Raw genomic sequence first — 23,007 nt, 5'->3', positions numbered from 1 at the left:
GGGCAGTGCCCAGTGACACATCCCAGCCATGCAGGGCTGGCACTGGGGCTTTGCCAGCACCAAGCAGGGTCTGGGGGTTTGTTCTTCTCCTGTGCCCTGTGCTGGGGGGCACAGCCCCATCCCTGCTGCCCTGAGCCAAATCCAGGTGGCACAGGACACCTCCACTGAGAGAGAACTGGCCCTGCTCAGCTCTGCCAGACACGTTTCTGTCTCTCTTTTCTTTCTCAGGGTTTTCCCCTCAGAGGTCAGGGCCCTGTCCTTCCCCTGTCTGCTCTGGCAGCGTTTTCTCCTCCTTCACTTTTGTTGCTGGAGTCTGTGGAGGTTGGAAGAAACTCGGAAATGCCCCGAGGGGATGTTGCAGCTCTGCAATAACCAGAGCCAGTGAAATCCTCTCTGCCTGCATGGGGTAAAGGACACGGACTCAGAGCTGCCACTGTGGGCACCATGAACTCGGCAGGGCCTCATTAATTGGAGATAAAATCAGAGTATTGATCAACTGCTGCCACAACTGCACAGATGAGTGCTGCCCTTGGCCTAACAGGACACGGCCCTGCCCGTGGCACGGGGTTGGGACTGGATGATCCTTGAGGTCCCTTCAACCCAGCCCACTCCAGGATTCTCCATGGGTTCTTCCAGCTTTGGGGCGTTGCTGTCCCCTGCTCCTGGTGCTCTCCAGCAGTCCCCAGTGGGTCTGCGCTGCTCCAGCCCCTTGGCTTTCATTCCCAGAGCAGCCTCTGCCCAGCCCCTGGATCCTGGCACGTCCTGGGTTTGTCAGCAGGAACCCCACGGTCACTGCTCATGGAGGTGCTGGAGGCTGTGGTACCCAAAGGAAAGAGCTCTGTGCTCACAGAGCCTGTGTGGACACGACTCCTGCCTGCCCTGTGTCCCCAGGGAGAGCCACACTCAGAGCTGTGACACCCCCAGAGCCGTGCAGGGCTGAACTCATGGGGCAGGCAGGAGTGAGACACGATGGATGGGGGGGTGAGAACGAGGGGTGGAAGCTTTTCTTTTTCCCTTTGTTTTAAGGCTTGTATCAACTTGCCTGGCAAAATCCTCTGCTGCCTTCCAAATCCAGTCACCGTGAGTCACGGCTGAGCCCATCCTCGGCTCCTCATTGCAACACGGATGACAGAAACCATCCAGCAAGAGGGCTTGAATCCCTGATGAGTTTTGTTCTATTGCACAAACCTCTTCCCCGGGTGCAGGGGAGTTGCTGCAGAGGTGTTGTCTGGGTGGGATTCCTGCAGCCCCTTCCCAAAGCCCCCAAACAGAGAAAGGTTATCCCACAGCTCAGCCCTGCTCCTGACAGACCCAGAGCACTGCAAGGGCTCCCTGAGCCAGGAGATTTACGGAATATTTTGGTACCTAAAGTTAGGGGGGTTAAGGTTCATTTTTTAAGAGGGAAGACAAAAAAAATCTCCTCGTGTTCTGGAGTGAGCGGCTGAGAGGAGGTGAGGAGAGGCAGGAAAGGATTTTCCTGTCAGTACAACTACCACGGACAGATGAGAGGAAACTTTCTCCTTCCCTAATTCATTCCTTTACAAACACATGTATTTTGAGTGTATTTATATATGAAGAAACAGCAAAGGACGAACCAGCCCCCAGCTCCGTAGAAATGACAGCTCCTTGGCACGGCAGGCATGGAACCCGTGCACCGACCTGAAACTCATTATTATCCCCGAGATGAATCCCCGATCCCGCCCCTTTCTGCTCTCCCCGGGGGCTTTTCCCTGGCAGGCCGGCAGGGACAGGGTTACACTGCACCTGTCTGGGTGTACCTGTCCCAGGGCACCTGTCCCGGCAGCCAATCCCGGCACGGCCGCCCCACCTGTGCGAGCGCTGCCATAAATCAAACACCTGGCAGGGAATGTCTGTGTGAGCAGCACCGAGCAGCGCTGCTGAGACTCACCGCGGCGATGTCCAATGAGCTGGAGTAAGTGAAGCCTTTATCCCTTCTCCTGTTTGGGGAAATTCCTAAGGAGCTGAAGTGTGAGCCTTTATCCCTTCTCCTGTATTGGGGGAATTCCTAATGGGCTGAAGTGTGAGCCTTTATCCCTTCTCCTGTATTGGGGGAATTCCTAATGGGCTGAAGTGTGAGCCTTTATCCCCTCTCCTCTGCCTCAATGCCCAGTGAGCTGGAGTAAGTGTGAGCCTTTCCCCTTTTCTGCTTGGGGGAAATGCCCCATGAGCTGGATAAGTGTGAGCCTTTCCCCTTCTCTGCTTTGGGGAAATGCCCCATGAGCTCGATAAGTGTGAGCCTTTCCCCTTCTCTGCTTTGGGGAAATTCTCAATGAGCTGCAGTAAGTGGAGCCTTTTTCCCTTCTCCTGCTTTGGTGAAATCCCCCATGAACTGGATAAATGTGAGCCTTTCCCCTTCTCTGCTTTGGGGAAATTCTCAATGAGCTGCAGTATGTGGAGCCTTTATCCCCTCTCCTCTGCCTCAATGCCCCATGAGCTCGATAAGTGTGAGCCTTTCCCCTTCTCTGCTTTGGGGAAATGCCCCATGAGCTCGATAAGTGTGAGCCTTTCCCCTTCTCTGCTTTGGGGAAATGCCCCATGAGCTGCAGTTCCTTCTCCCCTCTGCCTCAATGCCCAATGAGTGCAGCGAGTGCAGCTTTTTCCCTTCTCCCCTTTTCTCACCACCGGGGCTGGAGGGGATTCCTGGGCTGCTCCTCTGCCTGCCCAGCTGTTGGTAAAGCAGGAAAGAACGGGGTGGGAGCATTTTCCTGATTTTCTGTCGCTGGTGCTGCTCTGGGGAGGAATCACTCCTCAGAGTCAATCACTCCTTTTCACTTGGGACTTGTTAAAAACCAAGATCCTGGTTGGTTTTTTATCCCCGGCTAAAACTGACACATGGGGTTTATGTCTAAAGGGAATCTGCTCTGCCTCTGTCCAGCAAAATCTAACAGCAGCTGCAGGAATCTGGTTTAACTTTATTTATTTGAGAAAATACCTTCCAAAGTATTTACCAGTCTCTAGTTTCTAGGGGTGGGGATTGTTGTGTGTCTTTTTTGTTGCTTTTGTTGAGGGCTTTATGATTTTTTTTTTTGTTTGTTTGGGTGCAGTTTTTTTCTTTCTTTGGGTTTTTTGTTTGTTTTGGGGTTTGGTTTTTGGGGTTTTTTTGTTGTTTGTTTGGGTTTTATTTGTTAAGTAAATGAATTCACACTATGACCCTGTCAAATAATTTATTATTTTAAATGAGAAAAAGCTTTTAATGCCTATTGATCCTGTATAACCCTGGTTTCTAATTTTGGCACCTGTGATATATTTTGGAGATCTGGATGCTGATGGTATCAGTGCCTCGCACCTCTGAAATAAATAAAGGCGAGCAAGTGTCAGGGTGGCAGAATGCTGCTGAACGCCAGCCCAGTCCAGAACCCCGCGTGAAGGATTTGTCTGTAAAATATTTCTCGAGAAATAGAAATTACATCTGTCTGTGTAAGGACCTGGTGCTTCCAAGGCGTTTTTTGGGAGAAAGCCGCACGCCCGAGTGTGTTTACCAGAGCTGCTGTGTCAGCCCATCTCCTCCTAATGAAGAACCCTGCAAGGGCACGGCAGTAATGATTATTTTATGTAAATCGTGGGATCGATCTGCGCGGATCGATCGAGAATCCGTCAGTGCAATTTTCCCTTTCGGAAGTTTTTGGGTCATTCAGAACCGATACTTTTTATGTTTGAGGCCGCGTTTGGCAGCGGGGAGGCGCGGAGCGTGCGATTGATGGATTTATCGCTAATTAGGGCCGGAATTACACGGCTGCTGCCTCTGCCCTCCCAGCGCTGTTAACCCTGAGCCTGCGGGCCGGGGGAGAGCCCTTCCCACAAACCATCCCTGGGGAGGATCCGGGATCTCGGGAAATTCCGCTTTACTTCAGCGCGGCTGGAGCGGCGGCAGCCCCGAACAGCGGCCGGGGGACACTTCGGGCCGGAGCTGCTCGCCCAAAGCTCTGCAGGGAATTCCTTGGGAATGGGAATTCCTTGGGAAAGGGAATTCATTGGGAGTGGGAATTCATTGGGAGTGGGAATTCTCGGCAGTGGGAATTCCAGGGAATGGGAATTCCTTGGCAGTGGGAATTCCTTGGCAGTGGGAGTTCCTTGTGAGTGAAATTCCTGGCAGTGGGAATTCCCGGGAATGGGAATTTCATGGCAGTAGGAATTCCCGGCAGTGAGAATTCCAGGGAATAGGAATTTCATGGCAGTAGGAATTCCCGGCAGTGAGAATTCCAGGGAATGGGAATTCCTTGGCAGTGAGGATTCCAGGCAATGGGAATTCTCGGCAATGGGAATTCCTGGCAGTGGGAATTCCAGGCAATGGGAATTCTCGGCAATGGGAATTCCCGGCAATGGGAGTTCCGCAGCACCAGGGGAGCAGGGAAAGGCTCAGCCCCGTTTGCTCGCAGGGCAGGAGGTGTCAGCGGGGCAGGAGCTGAGCAGAGGCTGCCAAAGCCCCTCCGGGAGCCGAGGGCTCCGAGGAGCTGCGAATTTGGGGAGAATGGCGAGAATGGCCAGGGAGCAGCCCCGGAGCAGCCGGGCACAGCTGCCCAGATGTGCAGGAGCTCCGATATCTCCATTCCCTCGCTCAAAACGCCACGGCCCGCATGGTCCCTTCCCACCTCCCCTTTTGGGATTTAAAATTCCCAGAGAGGACTGGAAGGGAGCAGCGGGGCATGGGAGGGGGAGATGTTTTGCCTATTCTAAAATATTCTAACTGCTGATTTCCATAGTCTTCTAAGCTGAACCTGTGTCTAACTCTGCCTGCGTGGGCTGGAAGGAGTTAACCAGGAGTTACTCCCAGTTGTGGTTTTGTGGTCGAAACCATGATCGCCAGAAGCAAATTTTTGTCATGCATAAGGTGTGTTATTAAAACTTGAGTTATGCTCCTGGTGAATGAAAAGTTAAAGCCCTTTTATAAAATCCTGGCAGCAAAGCACACAAGGGATAACCGTGCTGGAGCAAGGGAGGCTGGCTCGGATTTTTTTTTTTTTTTTAAGTTATGTAAAGAGAAAAAGAGATTTGTAAATTAAAGAAACAACAATCAAATAACTGCTATGCAATTCCCAACAAAGGAGTAAAAGCCCTGTGAATAAACTCCAGACTCAAAGCAGGAGTGAATCAACATTTGCTCAGTATCTCTGCTTTGATGCTTTGGGTCACATTTGGGGCTGATTGGTCCATGGGAATGGTTCCAGGGAAATTTGCAGAATAAAGAGTTCCTGGAGGAGGATTTGTTCTGGCTTGGTTCTGGCTGGGGTTTGAGCTGTTCATCAGTGTAACATCCAAAAATGCACTTGTGCCTGGATTGCACCTGCCAGCCCTTGGGATCAGCTGATTGGCAGGGACAGGGATCCTGGAATTGAGTGTGCTCAAAAAGGCAACAGCTGAAAAATGGTAATGATCAAAATGATAAAAATGAGTGGGACTCATTACTGTACATATGATTGTATGCCATTGCTCACAGCCAAGTTCCCAAGGCTTGGACGGTCAGAAATTTGGAAGAGATTGGGGTTAGATGGGATATGGGGAGGAAATTCCTCCCTGGCAGAGTTGCCCAGAGCAGCTGTGGCTGCCCCTGGATCCTGGCAGTGCCCAAGGCCAGGCTGGCAGGGACAGTGGGACGTGTCCCTGCCATGGCCTGGGTGGTCCCTTCCCACCCAAACCACTGCAGGTTCTGAGGGTTCATCTCTTGTCCCTTGAGGTGTCAGTGCTGTTCTGGCTGTGGGGTGAGGCTGATCCAGCCCCATCCCTGTCCCAGCCTGGTCACACTCGAGTGCTGAGAGCCCCAGGGCTGGCACTGCCCCTGAGCCCCCTGCTCTGCCCCTTCCTGGTCCTGCCGTGCCCTGCCCGGGCACCCTGAGCTCTGCAGAAATGTCTGATGTTATGGGGTGAATTAGGTTTGTTTGGCAGAGCCTGGAACCTGAATCAGGTTTGTTTGGCAGAACCTGGAACCTGAATCAGGTTTGTTTTTGGCAGAGCCCTTGTGTGAAGCTCCTTGTGCTGGGGTTGGGTTTTGTGTGGAGCAGCCAAGGAGAAGCTGCAGCTCCTGTGCTCCCAGGACACCGACCCAGAGCAGGGACACGCTGCACCCTGGAGCTGGGATTGCTCAGGATGGGCAGGGACAGGGGGAGCCCAGCCTGGCTGTGCCCCTGCAGGGCCCTGGAGCTGCTGGGCAGGGCAGGGAGCTCCATGTGAGGCTCCTGTCAAGTGTCCTGCCCTGGCACAGCTTCCTGGAGCCTCTTGGGCAACAGGATCCACCTCTGGCACCCTGAGCAGGGCACCAGCCCCGTGCCCGGCGTGCAGCCAGGCAGGGGAGGGATCAGCACAGCCCTGGCTGGGGGGACCCCTGTGCTGGGACTGAGCACAGAGCTGTGAGGCTGAAACCCCCAATCTCTGCTTCCTTGGAAAGCTGTGACATCCCCAGGGTGACCCTGCTGCAGCCTCTGGCAGGATGCGCTGAGGGAAGCAGAGACCTCTGAATAAAGCTGGGCTTTGTTCTCAGCACAGACAACCCATAATAGCTGATTGCTGGCTTAAAAATCCACATTATCTGAAGAGCAGTGAAAAGGAAACAAATTTTATTGCAGAAGTTTGTGTATTATGGCTGCCACTGGTGGGTTTTAAATCCACATCTTGTAAAACCCTGATTTTTTTAAAATTTCATTTTATTTAGAGGTCATGGCTGTTGGAGTTGGAGAATGTACAAAAATTACCTGTGAAATGTTCCTGTTGGTGGGTGAGGCACTGAGACCCTCAGTGGGGTTTGTGTCCAGGAATAACTGTACGTAAAGTGTCTGTGTCTGTCCACAGTGGAAACAGGAATGAGAGTGGAGTTTTCAGCAATATTCCAGAAGTGGGAGCAGATGCTCAGGGCCTGGTTTTGTGTCTCCCTTTGGGGTCAGATACCCCTGAAACTCAGGACACCCCAAAACGGAACCTGCTGGGAATGCTCAGGTGCCTGAGCTGAGCTAGCCCTGGGCTGAGGCTGCTGAAATGCCCAAAGCCAGGGACAGAGCCCACATTGTTCTGCAGCTGCCAGAGAAAATATCCCAGGAAATGTCCCGTGGGCAGAGCAGGACAGGGCCAGGGGACAGAGCCTGGTCTGTGGGGTGACACCGTGTTGTGCTTGGCACCCCAGCCGTGTTTTCCATCCTTGGTCTGTGTTTGTTGTGTTTCTTTCTGTGTTGTTTTTTTCCCTGGTTCTGTCTCTGTTTGGATTTTTGCCTGGCTGTGTGAGCGGGATGGTGACAATGCCCTCACTGCTGCCTGTGCTGTCACTTTGTCTTCAGGTGTGCTTGTTTATTAAACCTGCACAGGAATTCCAAAATCCCAGCTCAGCTGAGAGCACTGAGGGCCCTTGTTGGGATTCTGTCCTCCCTGACAGGGCTTTGCAGGCCACAATCCCTGCCCTGTGCAGGGCACTGCTGATCCTGCCCTGAGCTCCTGCCTTGGGCAGCTCCAGGGTCATTCCAGGAGGGAGGAGAGGGCTCTGCCCAAGCCCAGGGCTGGTGGAGCCCCCACAGGAGCTGCCTGGGCACCCCTGAGCCCCTCAGGGCTGGGGCTCTGTGCCGTGCCTGTGTTTGCTGCTCTCCAGGGCTCAGTGGGATCTGCTCTGCAGGGCCAGGGTCAGGCTGGGCTCGGTCAGCTGCAGAGGAGAGAACAAAGGCACCAAAGCTCCCACAGCCACCACAGGGGCAGGAGGAGTTCAAGGGCCCTTTCCTGCCCCAGCTGGACCCTGTGGGCACGTTCTCCTTTGCAGCATGGCCCTGAGTGTTTATCCATCACCAGGAGAAATTGGGGAAACAGAGATGGGCTGGGCTGGAGCGGGAGAGGGGCCGGGATCACCTTGTGTCATGCTCCCAGGTGTTTGGAAACAAACAAATGCTCCCTGCCCCAAACCCTGCTGTGCACATGGCCCCAGCTCCGGTGTGCACAGGCCAGGGAGGTGCTGCTGCTCCCAGGGTTGTGTTTCCCTGGCCTGGAGAGGAGCTCTGGCCTTGCCAAACACGCCAGGGAGCTTGGAACGGGCAAACAGGGCCTGGCCACGTGCAGGGGCATCACAGGCAGGAGCAAAGTAAAGTTCAGCTGTGTTTGGATGTGGGTTTGGGTGACTTTCCTGCTGTGTTTGGATCTGGATTTGAGTCTCTCCCTGCAGCTGTGCCTCACAGAGGCTGCTGATGGGGTCTGTGTGTCCTGTAGGTCCTGATGTCAGAAAGGGGCCTTGGATTTGTCACACACCTGCTTCTCTCAGATCCCCTCAGACACTGGGGAGCTGTGGTGGCCTTTGGGAGCAGGGTCAGAGCAGGGCTGATCCCAGGATGGGGTGGGTGCTCCCTCAGTCCCTGCAGGGTGGGTTCTGAGGGGCTCCAGTCACACATCCCAGGGCCTGCCAGGGATCCCAGGGACTCTGGAATGGGAACAGGGTGCAATTCCTGTCACCCAGGGCAGCTCCCAGTGCATGGAGCAGCTGCTGTGCCTCTGCAGGCCCCTGTGGGTTCTGAGCACTCCCCAGCTCTGTGTCCTGCTGTCCTGAGCTCTGCTGTCCCACCGCTGCCAGGAGCACCAGGGGCTCTGCGTGCCCACGCTGGGCTCTCTCCAGCTCAGGGCACTTTGCCTTTGCTCTCTCCAGGCTGGGGCAGGGCAGGTGGCCCTGGGTGGCCCTGGGTGTCCCTGGGTGTCCCTGGGTGGCCCTGGGTGCCTTTCCCAGGTTTCTCCCAGCAGAGGTGAGGGGCAGGAGGGAATACTCACACGAGGAATGCTTTATTTGAGGGAGGATGAATCTCCCAGGGAATATATCGGTGTTTTTAAGCTCGCGGGTGCTTTGTTGCCCCATCCTGCCCCGTGTGTTGATCCCTGCCGGTTCCCAGGTCGGAGCCGAGCTCTGTCCCTGGGGAGGATCGGGGAGCTGCGGGTCCTGCCCGGGCAGGAGAGCCGAGCCTGAGTCACTGCCGGGCCCTGGGAGGCAGCGGGCAGGAGCAGGAGGAGGAGGAGGAGGAGGGAGAAAGGCTCCGTGAGAAGCGCTAAAGAGAACGAGACCGCCGGGGCACTGCGGGCTGAGAGCGGGGCCGCTGTGCCCGGGAGCGGTGCCAGCCCTGCCCAGCCCAGCCCCGCCGGGCACGGAGCCCCGGGAGCCTCCGGGGCTCGGGGATGGAGGGAGAGCAGAGAACTCCTGAGGGAAAAGGAGCAGGGACAGCAGGGACAGCCCCCGGTGGCCTCATGGGAACAATCAGCTGTACCTCCCGAACTGCAGAGTGATTCCGTGCTGACATTTGTTTGTTGGGCAGGGCAGGCACCGGAGCAGGAGCCTGAGCCGAGCAGAGCTCGGGAGGCTGAGCCTGGAGCACCCCGAGCTGTCCCTGCACGGTTTAAGGTGAATCTGTGCAGGTGACAGAGCAGCCATGGGAGCTTCAGGGATGCCAGGTTCCTCCCAAGAGGAATTCTTGTTCTCTGAATGATTCACTTAAAAATCTCCACCAGGACTTATTATAAACACATGGAGTGGCTTAATGAAACAACATATTCCTTATAGAAATGCCATTAACCTGCAGCATTCATTGCTGTAACTCCTGAAGTTTCCTTTGCCTTTCCATGAACAAACATCAGGTGATGTCAGAGTTCAACTCCAGTCAGCTCCTGGCAGCTTTGGAGATTTAAAGATTTTAAAACCTTTCTTCTAATAAAACCCAGTCTTGCCCTTCCTGGACTTTGAGGAAAAGGGAATTTCTGTCCATGGAGCTGTTATTTGATGGTGAATGGTGTGGGCAGTGGTGGTGACAGGAAGGTCACTGTCACAGGAAGGTGTGACAGGAGCAGGGCTGAGCCTCTGTGGATGTGCTGGGATTCCCTCAAAGGTTGGACTCAATGATTTCTGGGGGCTTTTCCAACCCAAACAATTCCAGGATTCCACGATTCCAGCCTCCCAGGGAATGCACAGAGGCACGGCTGGCAGGGCTTGCTGGAGGAAAGGGAGAGATGACCGATGTTTGGGCAATTAAGTGTCTGACAGTTTATTAACATAAGATGGAGAGGCCTGGAGAAAGTGCCAGAAGTGAGGACAGGCAGGGCATTATTTTGGTGTGTTGCTTCTCACGTAGTCCCACGAGCCTCACCTCAGTCAGGAATTCTTTAGTGGAAGGGAGGGGGTTGTGATCTGCCTGTCTGCTGAGTAAAATCACCTACAAATAACTGGGAAAAAATAATCTTAAACCATGGACTGCAGCAAAGGGAAACAACGAGGTTTGGTTTCATCTGGCACTGAGTGCCTGTGTCTGACTGGGGGCTGTGCTGGCCTGGAGCTCCACATCCAAGGGAAAATTGTTCCTGCTCCCTGTTAGTGCCCAGCCCCTGGGACAGGGCAGTGGGGCTGGGGGAAGGAGCAGCTGAGGGGTTTGGCCTCCCTGGGCAGGACAGGGAGCAGCTGCAGGGGAGCTCTGGCCTGGATTTGTGCCCAGCTGCAGCAGCAGAGGGGCTGACCCCAAAGGCTCCCAAAGGGAGTTCAGCACCAGGAGAAGATCCGTCCTCATCCAACAGAGCCCTCGGGAAGCCCTTCCTGTGTCCATGGAAAGCTCGGTGGGAAAAGCTCCTCCCTCATTCCCGCTCCCCCCAGTTTCAGATCCGTGCGCCTGATGAAGAATGACACCATGAACTTCCAGAAATTCCCCTACACCAGCGAGGATGAGGCCTGGAAAACCTACCTGGAGAACCCCCTGACTGCAGCCACCAAGGCCATGATGAGGGTGAACGGGGACGACGACAGCGTGGCCGCCCTCAGCCTGCTCTACGACTACTACATGGTGGGTGCCCTGGGCTGGCAGAACTGGGGCAAAACTGGGGTAAAACTGGGGCAAAACCCGGGTAAAACTGGGGCAAAACCGGGGTAGAACTGAGGTAAAACTGGGGCAAAGCTGGGGGAAAACTGGGGTAAAAGAGGTGTAAAATAGGTGTCAAACATGTACCACCTTAACAGCGGACCCCTCTACTGAGCTCCCCCATCTCCTGAGCCGCCCCGGTTGTTTATCCAATACCCCACAGTGCCACCAGTGTCCCCAGAGGTAAACTGAGGCACAAACCAGCACTTGGAGGGAATCCAGAACGTGGAAAAGCTGAACCCAGTGCCCTGAGTCTGGATTTTTACCCATGAGGGCTTTGAGGGCTGTTGGGCTGGAGCAGCCTTGCAGACCCCACCAGTTTTATTCTCCCAGTGCTGCTGGAGGATGGAGCTTTGAGAAATGTGGCTCTGATTGGAAGCAATAGCAATGATGTCCCCATTTACTTGGAGGTTTTTAAGGGCCTGCCCAGAGAAGCTGCTGTGGCTTGTCCAAGGTTATTTGGGAGCCCAGGGCAGAGCCCAGCTCTGCTGTTTGCTCTTCTCGTGGGGTTTTATCTGGTTTTATTAGCCAGGGCTAACTCTGCTCTGTTTCCCTTTACCAAAATCCTGCCCTGACCAAACTCTGCCCTGTCCCAGGTGCCCAAGGAGAAGAGGATCCTGCCAGCTGGGATGGTGGCACGCAATGACCTGGCAAAGAGGTTGGCTTCAGTTCCTGCTCTCTGGGGCTGCCTCACTCTGCTGCAGCTGCTGAAGCGCAGGATGGGCTCTGAGCTTGCAGAAAATAGACATCAAAGCACGGTGTTATTACCAGCAACAGTGCAGCTCATTAACCCTGGGACACACATTAAAATTCTTTAGGCCAGGTCCCAAGCAGGGATAAATGGAGCTACACCCACTTACACAGCTGAGCATCTGTCAGGCTGTGCTCACAGGGGTTCTGCTGATTTGCAGCAGCAGAAGAAATTGCCTTTAGTTGCTATTTTGTGACAATTGCAAAGGGCAGAAGGATTGAGCACTGAATGGCCAAATCCTGGTTCATGCCCTGGGCTGATGAGAGTTTCTGTTCCACTCTCCCAGGATTCTCCTCCAGTGGCTCCCATTTGTCCTTTGAGGTTTTCAGATAATTGGCTATTAAATTAATGCCTCATTTGCCACTGTGAGTTCAGTTCCCCTCCCTGGGTGCTGTGTACTTTGGCATTGTCAGTTTTGAACCACTTGACAGAATAAACCTCCAGTGAAACTTCACCCCTTCAGAAGTAAACTGAGCTGCTTTTAGTTTTTGCTTCCCAAGTTGCTGGAGTTTGTGAATTTGTACAGTAATTGTTTTTCCTTAAAAAAGGGTATAAAAAAATGAACTTTGAGCATTGATGAGCCATAAAAAGACTTGTAATGGACAGCCCACACAGCATCACCTTTGTTATCACCCCTGCTGCTCTGAAATGAAGGAGCAGTGGATGTGCAGCCCCAAACCACATCCAGACCAAATTCCCTGGCTCCCTGTGGTCCTCCCTGATCTGCTGAGCACCTCTGGCTCTGCTGCCTGCCCTGAGAGCTGTGGGTGGAGATCCCCAGGGGCTGTCAGGGCTCCCAGGCACTGACTCAGGGTCAGCAGGCAGTGCCAGCGAGCTGGGGGTGCCCCCTCTGCCCTGCCCTGAGCCAGGACTGTCCCCAGCAGGCACTGCCACGGGATGGACTACGAGCCTGAGCTGCCCTCCTTCGATGGCTCAGCCCATCTCATGAAGCTGCTGTCAGAGAACGTCTCCATGAGCCAGGAGTTCTGCGAGCCCCCCAAGAAGAACGGCCCGAGCCTCGAGGGTGTCCCTGCTCCTCACAAGGCAGCCCTGCTCCCTCCGGGCACCAGCAAGCTGGAACCCACCCCAGACAACTTCCTGGTGGCCCCTGGGGACGTGTATGACAGCAGCTCCCTGAGCTCCCTGTTCGAGAGCCTGCCCATGGCCCCGGCCCAGCAGCGCTGGCAGCCCGACAGCACCTTCAAGGAGGACCCCCAGGAGGTCAGGCTGGGCTCTGGGGGCACTGGGCTGCTCCTGGGGGATTTCTGGGGTTTATGTTCATTTTGGAGGTCTGCTGTGGTGTCTGGGAGAGCTGGATGCCCAAAGCCATGAGAGGTTTGACTCTTGGTTTGTTTGCTCTTGTCTGCAGACGCTGCTCTTCAGTGACATCCTCAAACCCCAGCCAGAGCCACCCTGCCCCGAGAGTTACCCCACAGATGGAGTGAAGAGGTAACAGCAGGCCAGGGCTTTGGGATTCCAGGGACTCTTGGCTCTTTCCTGGGGAAGGACTGCGTCCCTTTCCTGTCCCCAGTCCAGCCCTGGCAGTGACCAGAGCAATTACAGATCCTGTGCTTGTGCAGGCACAGTTGTGTCTCCCTTTTGGAGCAAGGGGCTGCCCCATGAGCTTTTAGACCAAAGCTGGGATTGCTCTGCCCCCAGACTGGGCCAGTCCAGGGCCAGCTGCTGTCCCATCCCAGGGTGACAGCCCCTTCCTGCTTGCCTGGTGACACAGAGGGACCAGGTGGCTGCACCATGTCCCCACAGGCCACTCGGAGTGGGGTAAATGACAGGGAAAGGAGGCTGCCAGGGCAGGAGGGTGATAATCAGCCTCCCCTAATCTAAGGTTTGGGTCCTCACTTAGCACTGTTAGTCAGCCTTGATTTTAGAGGGTGCCACTGCCTCTCATTCCTAAAACATGAGAGGGATTTCTTCCTCCTTTCCACCCCTCTGCCAGGCTGAGCTTTGCTGCTCCAGATACCAAATCAAACCTCCCAGCAGGTAACATTATTTCACCTCCCACTTTTTATTTGCTCCTGAGTCAGCTGACTGGGTGAGTCAGCTGTCAGACGTGGGGATGTTCACACAGACAGCAGAGGCTCCTGCTCACTGTTTATTTGTGCACTGAACTCCTCTGGCTGTCCTGGCTGCAGATAAGAGGAGCTGCCAAGCCCATCTTCAGAGATGGCATCACAGGAGGTGGAGCAGGAAGAAGATGGGTTGGTGACTAAACAGGGCACTTGAAGGGTCTGAGTGAAGGCTCCTGTGCAGGTGGTGGCTTGCACAGATCCCTCCCAGCAGAAACCAGCTGTGGCCTCATGGTTTCAGTGCTCAGCTGCTGGTGAGGCCTGAGAGCTGCTGAATTCAGGCTCTTCTTTCAGTTTCCATTGCCAGCAGTGACACCTTCTCTGCGTGCCACCACAAAGCTTTTCTGTACAGATTAAAGTGGGTGCCCACCACAGTGAGGGTGTGAGCTGGGATTCTGAGCCCAGCTCTGCACAGCCAAGCAGGTGTTGGTGTCCTGCAGGTCCTTCTTCTACAGGGCCACTAAGGGAGAGTCCTCCTGGCTCTCCAGTTATGGGGATGGATTTGGAGCCAGGAACCTGAGTTAGATGTTGTAAAAGTCCCTTCCCAGGTCCCCATTTTTGTGTGTTTTGCTGCAGGCTGCTGGTTGAGCAATGGTTCTGTTGCCATCCACACACAAATGCTGGCTGCAGTCACATCCAGGGGTTTTTAAGCCAAAACTGGGGGTAAAATGAGGCTGTTGGGGCAGTGCTGCTCCCCAGGGTGTTGGGGAGGATCAGAATGTGCCGTGCTGTGTCAGGGTGTGTGAGGTGGGGAATGGAGCAGAAACTGGAGCCTGTAACCCGTGGGGTGGAGGCTCCTGGGGCTCTGTTTTGCTTTTGCAGTGAAACAGCAGCGTGTGCTTATTCATCCTTCTCTCTTTGTTCCATCCAAGTGACTTTGAATACACGCTGGGGTCACCCAAAGCCATTCACATCAAATCTGGGGACTCTCCCATGGCCTACCTCAACAAAGGACAGTTCTACCCCATCACGCTGCGGACAGCTGGAGACAGCAAATGTTTGCACTTGTCCTCAAATAAAGTGAAGGTAAGAGGCACAGACAGGCTGACAGCTCTGCTGACAGCTCTGGAATGGGACATGCAGCAGCTCCTCTGGCCTGGGAACATGAGCAGGAATGGCTTTGTGGCTCCTGTTGGCTTAAAGGGGTGAATGGGGTGGATTCAGTCCCCCAGGATAATCCTCTGCTGCCCTGCAGAGCCCCCCTGGCAGCTGGAACCTGTCACAGGAGCTCAGGGATGCACAAAGGGCCAGTGGGGCCCTGCTGGGACGAGCTCTGAGCCAGGGACAGGGTCCCCATCCTGCTCCTGGGATGTGTGGCCAGGCCAAGGAGCAGCCCCCGAGATCAATGTGCCCAATGGCTGAGCCCAAATCCCTTCCCCTGCCCTGCTCAGCTTCCCCAGCATAAAATTTCCTGTTGCTCTGTGCTGGGTCAGGGGGACACTGCTGTGCTCTGCTCTGAGCTGGCTGTGCTGGTCAGGGGACACTGATCACTGCTCTGTGCTGGTCAGGGGGACACTGCTGTGCTCTGCTCTGAGCTGGCTGTGCTGGTCAGGGGACACTGATCACTGCTCTGTGCTGGTCAGGGGACACTGCTGTGCTCTGTGCTGATCTGGCTGTGCTGGTCAGGGGACACTGATCACTGCTCTGTGCTGGTCAGGGGGACACTGCTGTGCTCTGTGCTGGTCAGGGGGACACTGCTGTGCTCTGTGCTGATCTGGCTGTGCTGGTCAGGGGACACTGATCACTGCTCTGTGCTGGTCAGGGGGACACTGCTGTGCTCTGCCCTGATCTGGCTGTGCTGGTCAGGGGACACTGATCACTGCTCTGTGCTGGTCAGGGGGACACTGCTGTGCTCTGCTCTGAGCTGGCTGTGCTGGTCAGGGGACACTGATCACTGCCCTGTGCTGGTCAGGGGGACACTGCTGTGCTCTGCTCTGAGCTGGCTGTGCTGGCTGTGTTGCAGAGCGTGGTGATGATTGTGTTTGACAATGAGAAGATCCCCACGGAGCAGCTGAAGTTCTGGAAGCACTGGCACTCCCGGCAGCCCACGGCCAAGCAGAGAGTCATCGACGTGGGTACGAGGGGCTGCCACACCACACCTGGGGGCTGGGCAGCTTCTGCCTCCTCTTCAGGGCCTCCCTGGCTCTGGGAGTCAGCCAGGGCAGGATCTGGGGCAGGAGGCCTCAGGGATGTCACCACTTTCAGCCCCAGTGCTAACTGCTCTCCCCTCCTTGCAGCTGACTGCAAGGAGAACTTCAACACGGTGCAGAACATCGAGGAGCTGGCCTACAACGCCCTGTCCTTCGTCTGGAACATCCACGAGGAAGCCAAGGTACAAACTGCCCTGCAGGGAGCTGGGAATGGTCCTCAGCAAAGCTGCAGCTCCCTCCTGAGAGCCCAGCCCTGCCCAGAGCTCAGAGGGAGGCAGAGCCACTGCACACTGCAGTGTTTGCCTGGCAGGACAGCAGGACACCGTGCTCAGAGTGCTCCAGCACGGCCATGAGCTAACAAACACTCTGGGTACACCCAGCCTGGCTCAGGGATGTTTTCTTAGTGCTGATGGATAACTCTGAAGAAAAGGTTTTGCAGCAATTCAGGGCTCTGCTCACATGTACCTGTTTAAATAAGCCCCAGCTGAGGGAACAAAGAGCCCCCTTTGCAGCAGGGGGATCCAGACAGACTGAGCACCCTTCTGTGGGGTGTGGGATGGGGAAGGGAGCCAGGCAGGTCACAAGATCCCTTTTCACCCTAAAACCAGCAAAGTTCATTACAGCAAAGCCTTTGCAGCTCTGCCTCTTCTGCATCTCAGACCTTTCATTAACACTTTGTATCTAGTGGGGATTGAAAAACAGATGAAGTAACTCAGAGAAAAAAGAAAAGCATAAATAGCCCAGGTCTCCTAAGCTTGGGAAAACCCTGCCTGGCTTTGGGATCTCAATGAGCCCAAAGGCAACCTGGGGCTTTTACAACCCAAGAGGTTAACAAATGTCTTCAAGGCAGAGCTGTCAGAAATGGAAATATGTCAGGTATGTGGCAAGCCCTGGGGGCATCTCAGCAAAACTGGATTTAACTCTTAGCAGAAACTCTGCTCACTCACTGGCCTGGGGCAGGGAGAGGTGAGACCTCAGAGAGCTGGGAGTGAGGCAGGAGGGGTCAGGGGCTGGAACAGGAGGGCTCAGGTGTTTGGGTGTTTGGGTGTTTGGGTTGGCCATGGCACCTGTTACTGCTCTATCTTCAATTAAACTTTACCCCCCAGTGAAGAGGTTTCTTTCCTAAGAACTGACTGGAGCTGACATTGGGTTTCAGGGCTGAAATCCTCAGCTGAGGGAGCTCTGGGAGCTTCTCCACCTGCAAATCTGTCCCCAGGGTCCAGGGGAATTCCAAGGTCACACCAGTGAATTGGCATTTGGGAGATACAATTTGGATTGAGCTGTGCTCAGCTTTCCTTCCAGAGTTCCCCCTGGAGTGAACTCCCTCCTGGTGATAAAAGAGCCCAGTGTGGGATGAATATTTATTTAGACAGCACTGCTGGGCAATTCCTGAGGCTGCAGCCTTGCCCTCCTCCCTTCCTGCAGGGCTTTGCTGTCTGAGGGTCCCTTTCAAATGAGAGATCAGAAATACCAGCAAGAACATCCCCAGGCAGGATTTGGGGAGGGGAGAGGCTGAGTTAAAGAGCTGCAATAGCTGTGGGGGAGAGGCTCAGGTGGAATCCAACTGCCCTGGGAGGGCTGAGCAGCCTCAGCAGCTGCTTTGGCCCCTTTTGAGGAGGCTTCCAGCAGCACCAAGGCTGTCCCTGTTTGCAGGTGTTCATTGGGGTGAACTGCCTGAGCACAGACTTCTCCTCTCAGAAGGGGGTGAAGGGGGTGCCCCTGAACCTGCAGATCGACACCTACGACTGCGGCAGCGGCAGCAGCCAGCTGGTGCACAGGGCTGTGTGCCAGATCAAGATCTTCTGTGACAAGGTACAGCTCTCCTTCCTCCATCCCAAAACACAGCTGGCCACAGGCCACAGGAGTGAAACCAGAGAGGCTGGGAGAGCCCAGAACAGCCCAGACCCCGGACTGTGCCCACAATAAACTCTATTCCTGACCAGTTGGTAAAATATCAAAAGAGATGAGAGTTTCCTTGGAGGTTCTTCCCCAGTCTCAGATATCTTCCCATGGAAAAATTTCTCACAGCTATTCTTGCCTGTGTGTTTCATTTTTAGAAGCAAATTTTATTTTTGTTTTTCTAATCTCTGAGTGTCAGAGAGTCTTGGCTTGGGTTGGGGAAGGTCCCTGAGTTAAGGCTGCCTTCACCTCAATGTGTCACACCCCAGAGGTGGCCATGGAACCAGTGTTAGAAATGTCAATGTCCTAAATTTCACTGGATCTTCCCACAGGGAGCAGAGAGGAAAATGAGGGACGATGAAAGGAAACAGTTCAGAAGGAAAGGAAAATGCCTGGACTCCAACAACAATGGTGAGTTCCTGTGCGTGCTCCCTCTGCAATCCCTGCCTGTCACCTTCCATGGACCTGGCTGTCCCCAGGCCTGCTGCCCTCAGGCCCTCGCTGGGCTCCTTCCCCTCCCAAAGCCCTCAGAGCACCCCCAGCCCCTGGCCATGGTTCTGGGCTGCCCTGGAGCTGCTCGGGCTCCCGTTCCAGAGCGAGGGGCCGAGATGAACTGGACTCTCCGTCTGTAGGTCTCAAAGGCTGTTTGCTCTCTGGCTTCAGAGGGAACGAGATCACCTTCCTGCGGCCCGAGAGCGACCTGGAGACGCAGCCCGTGCTCTTCATCCCCAACGTGCATTTCTCCGCCCCCCAGAGGTGTGGCTCGGTGAGTGCCCCGGCCTGGCTCCCCCTCCGGGCTGCGCTGAGCCCCCCGAGCCCCCGGAATGGGGGAAAAGCCCCAACCCAGCCCAGCTCTGTGGGATTGAGCTGAACTCCAGTCCTGAGGGCCTGGCCATGCAGCAGTGCAGGGTGAGAGAACCCCTGCAGGTGTTCCTGTGCTTTACACACCTGCACAGGACTGTAGTGGGATCAAAAATAGCAATAGAAAATAAATTATAGCAAAATGTGACCACCTCAGTCCCTGTGTGGGTGGGACATCCCCCCACTGTCCTCTGTCCAGTGGCCTTCAGAGCTCCTCAGCATTCCCTGCCTCAGTTTGTCAAAACCAGGGAATCTGGGGAAGTTCTTTACATCAAATTTCATTTAATCTAAGAAACAGATCTTTGGGTTTAATTGTGTGGGAAAACTGATGGAGGAGGGAAATCAGGTTTGAAGTGTGCCCAGGTTGCCTCCCCCAGCCTGTCCAGCACACAGTGATGCTGTGCACACTCACAGATCCGTTTCCTTTGCATTCCAGGTGCTCCCTCCTGCTGTTCCCAACTCTGCAAACAGGTGAGGATGCACAGTGTGCATTTCCCACCCATCAGCTGCTCTGTTCCTTTGGGGCTGTCGGATACCCCAGGGCAGGATAACACAGCTCAGAGTGTCCCTGATGCCCTGAGAGTCAGAACATGAGTTAAACCTTGTCCTGGCAGGGACTCAGGGCTGCAGGAACATGGACGCATTTCTGTCCCTGTCAGTGTCACTCCAACACGAGCTGCTCCCTGATTGTCCTGCTGTTCTCATGGAGACAATGTCTGAAAGGGAGAATAAAACATCACAACTGGCACTGAAGGGCTCAAACACCCAGAGGCTGGAAAATAATCTGGAATGAAGTGGGATCACACTTGAAAAGCAGAATCCCCCCCCACAGGAGGTGCCGGAGGATTTTGGGTTTGGTGACCCCAAACCTCAGCAGGCCCTCCCTGAGCTGTCCTGTGCTGCTGTAATTACAAACCAACAGTTAATTGCTGGCTGGCTGTGGGAGTGAGTGGCTGTTCAGGCAGAGGCTGGGCAGCTGCAGGAGTTTGTGTCCTCCTGGGGGTGTCTGTCCCTGCCCTGTGCCCTCCTGAGTGTGTCTGTCCCTGCCCTGTGCCCTCCTGAGTGTGTTTGTGTCTGTCCTGCCCAGGCTGCCCCTCAAGCGGAGCGGGGCCTCCTTCGGTGACGACTTCGACGCGGTGCCCCCAAAGCACAGCAAGGACGAGGATCCCCAGAGAGGTAACCCTGGGACCCCAATCCCCTGAGCCACAGGGCTTTGGGAGCCTGGCAGAGCCCCTGAGCAGGCCCTGTTCTCCTGCAGTGCTGCTCTACGTGCGCAGGGAGTCCGAGGAGGTGTTCGATGCTCTCATGTTGAAGACCCCGGACCTGCAGGGCCTCAGGACAGCTGTGAGTGTCCCCAAAGCCCCTGGGAGTGTCCCCAAAGCCCCAGGAATGGACAAACTGCAGATAAAAGGGGATGGGGCTGGTGACCAGGGAACTGGACATGGGCTGCTCATCTGCCCTGCCTGCTGTCCCTTGGGAATGGGAATGGAAGTGGGAGCAGGAGCTGAGCTGTCCCCAGAGCTCCTGGCGTGGCTGTGTTGTGCTGCAGAGGGAGGATCACACCTCCTGCCCATCCACACCTCCTGCCCCATCCAGATCCTCAGGGAAGTCTCTTCTTGTGACAGCACATTCATATTTTCCACTGTCAAACACCTTTTCCATTCTCCAGGCTGGGGATGTTGATCTGAAACCCTCCCTGGCCTCGTGCTGGAATTCCCTGGCTGTGTTTGAGGAGCACAAGGACATATTTCTGTCATGGTTATCAGCAGCATCTCTGATAACCCAGCCCTCTCTGGAGACTGCTGGGAAGGAAACAAACAATAAACCTCCCAGATTTGGGGTGGCTTTATGGCTGCACTTGAAGCTCTGTTGCTTTTACAAACTTTTAAAAATAGGGCGTTTGAAAAATGTCAGCACAGGGGATTCTTTGCCATCTTCTCCTTCCCCCATCCCTCACCACAGAGAGTCCAAAACCTTCATGGAAAATGCTTGGCAAAAACCTCCAAAACTCCTGCCAGCCCAAACCAAAACTGAGCTTGCCCAGGAGAATGTTCAGGTCATGGTTTTGTTCTCTGCAGTAAAACTGAGGGTGAATCCTTTGCTGCTGAACACCCTGGCTCGCTGGTATCTCTGATTTTTATCACGGGAATTTCACTTTACAAGTATGAGAAATTGCCATGTTTTCTCTCACAGATTTCAGAAAAATATGGGCTTCCTGAAGAAAGTATTTACAAAGTCTACAAAAAGTGCAAAAGAGGGTAAGCTAATCTCTCATCTGCTTTTCTGCTGTGCCTCCAAAGCTGTTCCCTCCAGCCCCTGCCATTGGCTCCAGGAGCATTTTAACAAGATAATAAAAGGTAGAGCCATGGCAGGCTCTGCTATTTGCAGCATATAAAACTCAGATCTTTCTGGGCTTTAAAGATTTGGGATAATGCCTGTTTGCATTATATTTGTTTGGAGGGTAAAGTCTCCCAAGGAAAGGAAGTTGGGTGAAGGTGGAACTGTTTGGGGATTCTTTGTCTCAGTCTGAAAGCCTGAGGTTATGGAGAACTTATCAGAGAGGGATCAGTGTTTGCTGCTCCAAAAAATGCTGGAATGTCCCTGGCTCAGGATGAGGGCTGGGCCATAGTGAGCCTCTGAATTCTTCCACCTGCTGCTGATGCTGCTCATCCCTTAGCCCCAGAAATGGGAATTTTCTCCCCAAAGGAAAAGAGCAGCACTGGTGGCTTCAGGGGAGAGGCCACCTCACTCACTTTGGCTTTGGTTTTGTTCATGCCTTGATCTGATAAGCGGTGAGTGTTTGGTGATGACTGAGAGGGAAACCAGGCAGGAGGAGCAAAGAGGTATCTCATGAAAAGGAAAGGCCACACCTGGAAATTAGATTAAATAAATAATTTTGACACCTGGTTTAATGAAGGCTGGATGTGACCCATGCCAGCAGCTACTCCTGAAGTGTGGGAGATTGGAGATAGCTGCACTCAGGCTGGTGGCAGGGTCAGGCCCAGCTTCCTGCTCCCCCAGATTTAATTTTCAGTAATTTTATCCTATTGCTCCACCCTAAACAATCTTCCCTGGTAATTACAGCTTGAGGGGCAGATCTCCATCAGGTGAGAGCCAGTGCAGCTCAGTGGGACTGCCCGGCCTGGCAGCAGGGCAGGGCCTGCCCCAGCCATGGCCCTGCCACAGGGGTGAGCTCAGCACAGGAGCTCGGTCCCAGGGTGACTCAGGAGCAATCAGGAGCAATTCTGGATCTTGGTGAGGTTTGGTCTGGAGGAACAATCCAGGGCTGATTCCTGATCAGCGTCCCTGGGATTGTTTGTGGCTCAGCAATCAGATGGGAGCTCAGCACAAGGGGCACAGGTGACTTCTGTGGCTCCCTGCTCTGGGGCAGGCACAGATGGAGGGACCAGCTCTGCTGGGGAACCTTTTGGGTACCCACAGAGTCTGTGGGGCACCTGCTGGAGCCAGAGCTGGAGCCAGGGCTTGGGGTGCTGCTGGGGCTGGTGCAGCCAGGAGGATTCCGATGCCCTGGGCAGGGCCAGACCCCAGTGCCAGCAGCCCCTGGAACTCCTGACTGTGCCAGGACAGAGCTCCCAGGGCTGGTGACTGTTCTGTGCTGGATCTTCCCTTGTCCTGTGCCATGGCTTTAATTCATTCATTAACAGTGGCTGAGCCCCTCAGACTGGGGAAGGTGAATTGCTTTCAATGTGCTGCATCTGACCCAGCCATTCTCCTTCTCTGCAGGATCCTGGTGAACATGGACAACAACATCATCCAGCACTACAGCAACCACATGGCCTTTCTGCTGGACATGGTAGAGGCAGAGAACAAGTTCCAGATCATCCTCAAAGAGCTCTAAAGAGCTGCAGGCAGCACTTCCTGGCACTTCTCTCCGAGCTGGCACGTGTGACCCCACAGAACTCAGCCCTGTGCCCGCTCTTGTTGCCTTGACTTGAACCCCACGGCCCCGGGGCCGGGCCACAGACTGCTGTGAGATCATCCTGTGAACGTGGAACTTGGCTCTGTTGACTTTATTATTATTATTATTATTATTTTTTATTATTATATTTGATTCCCTTCTGGCAGCGGGCCTGAGCTGCCGTTTCAGAGCTGGGCACACGAGGTGACACTGCCAGGCCTGGGCAGAGAGCAGAGCTGGTGGCCCTGGCAGGGAGTGATGCCAGCCCAGGCCTTGGCCTTTCCCAGCAGGGCTGAGCCTGCTCTGAGCTCTGAGCTCCCCTCTGGCACAGAGACTCTCCCAGCTGCAGCCCCAGCTGAATGGACACTGCCTGCTGAACACCCTCCCTGCACATCTCTGACTGTAAATACCACGGAGGCCTCCACAACCCCTGTTTATACATTTCTGTGTTGTTCCTTTTGTATTTTATATGTGTATAAATATG

The 23,007-nt window shown here is 54.6% G+C and overlaps 1 protein-coding gene across 1 annotated transcript; it reads left to right on the top strand.

The window, feature by feature from the left end:
* Window positions 1–1,916: 1,916 nt before the first annotated feature.
* On the top strand, window positions 1,917–22,463 carry GRHL3 (grainyhead like transcription factor 3). Its single transcript, XM_054292271.1, has 16 exons — window positions 1,917–1,933; window positions 10,598–10,784; window positions 11,456–11,517; window positions 12,495–12,831; window positions 12,980–13,059; window positions 14,567–14,720; window positions 15,658–15,769; window positions 15,932–16,026; window positions 17,498–17,656; window positions 18,076–18,154; window positions 18,376–18,509; window positions 19,041–19,075; window positions 19,692–19,780; window positions 19,863–19,948; window positions 20,798–20,862; window positions 22,349–22,463. Exons 1-16 carry the CDS (start codon window positions 1,917–1,919, stop codon window positions 22,461–22,463), a joined length of 1,806 nt encoding a protein of 601 aa, XP_054148246.1.
* Window positions 22,464–23,007: the final 544 nt, after the last annotated feature.

Source organism: Melozone crissalis, unplaced genomic scaffold (genome assembly GCF_028551555.1).
Source record: "Melozone crissalis strain CALT ecotype California unplaced genomic scaffold, PUWL_Pcris_2 ptg000108l_1, whole genome shotgun sequence".
Lineage (NCBI taxonomy): Eukaryota > Metazoa > Chordata > Aves > Passeriformes > Passerellidae > Melozone > Melozone crissalis.
This window is presented reverse-complemented; position numbering and strand designations above follow the sequence as displayed.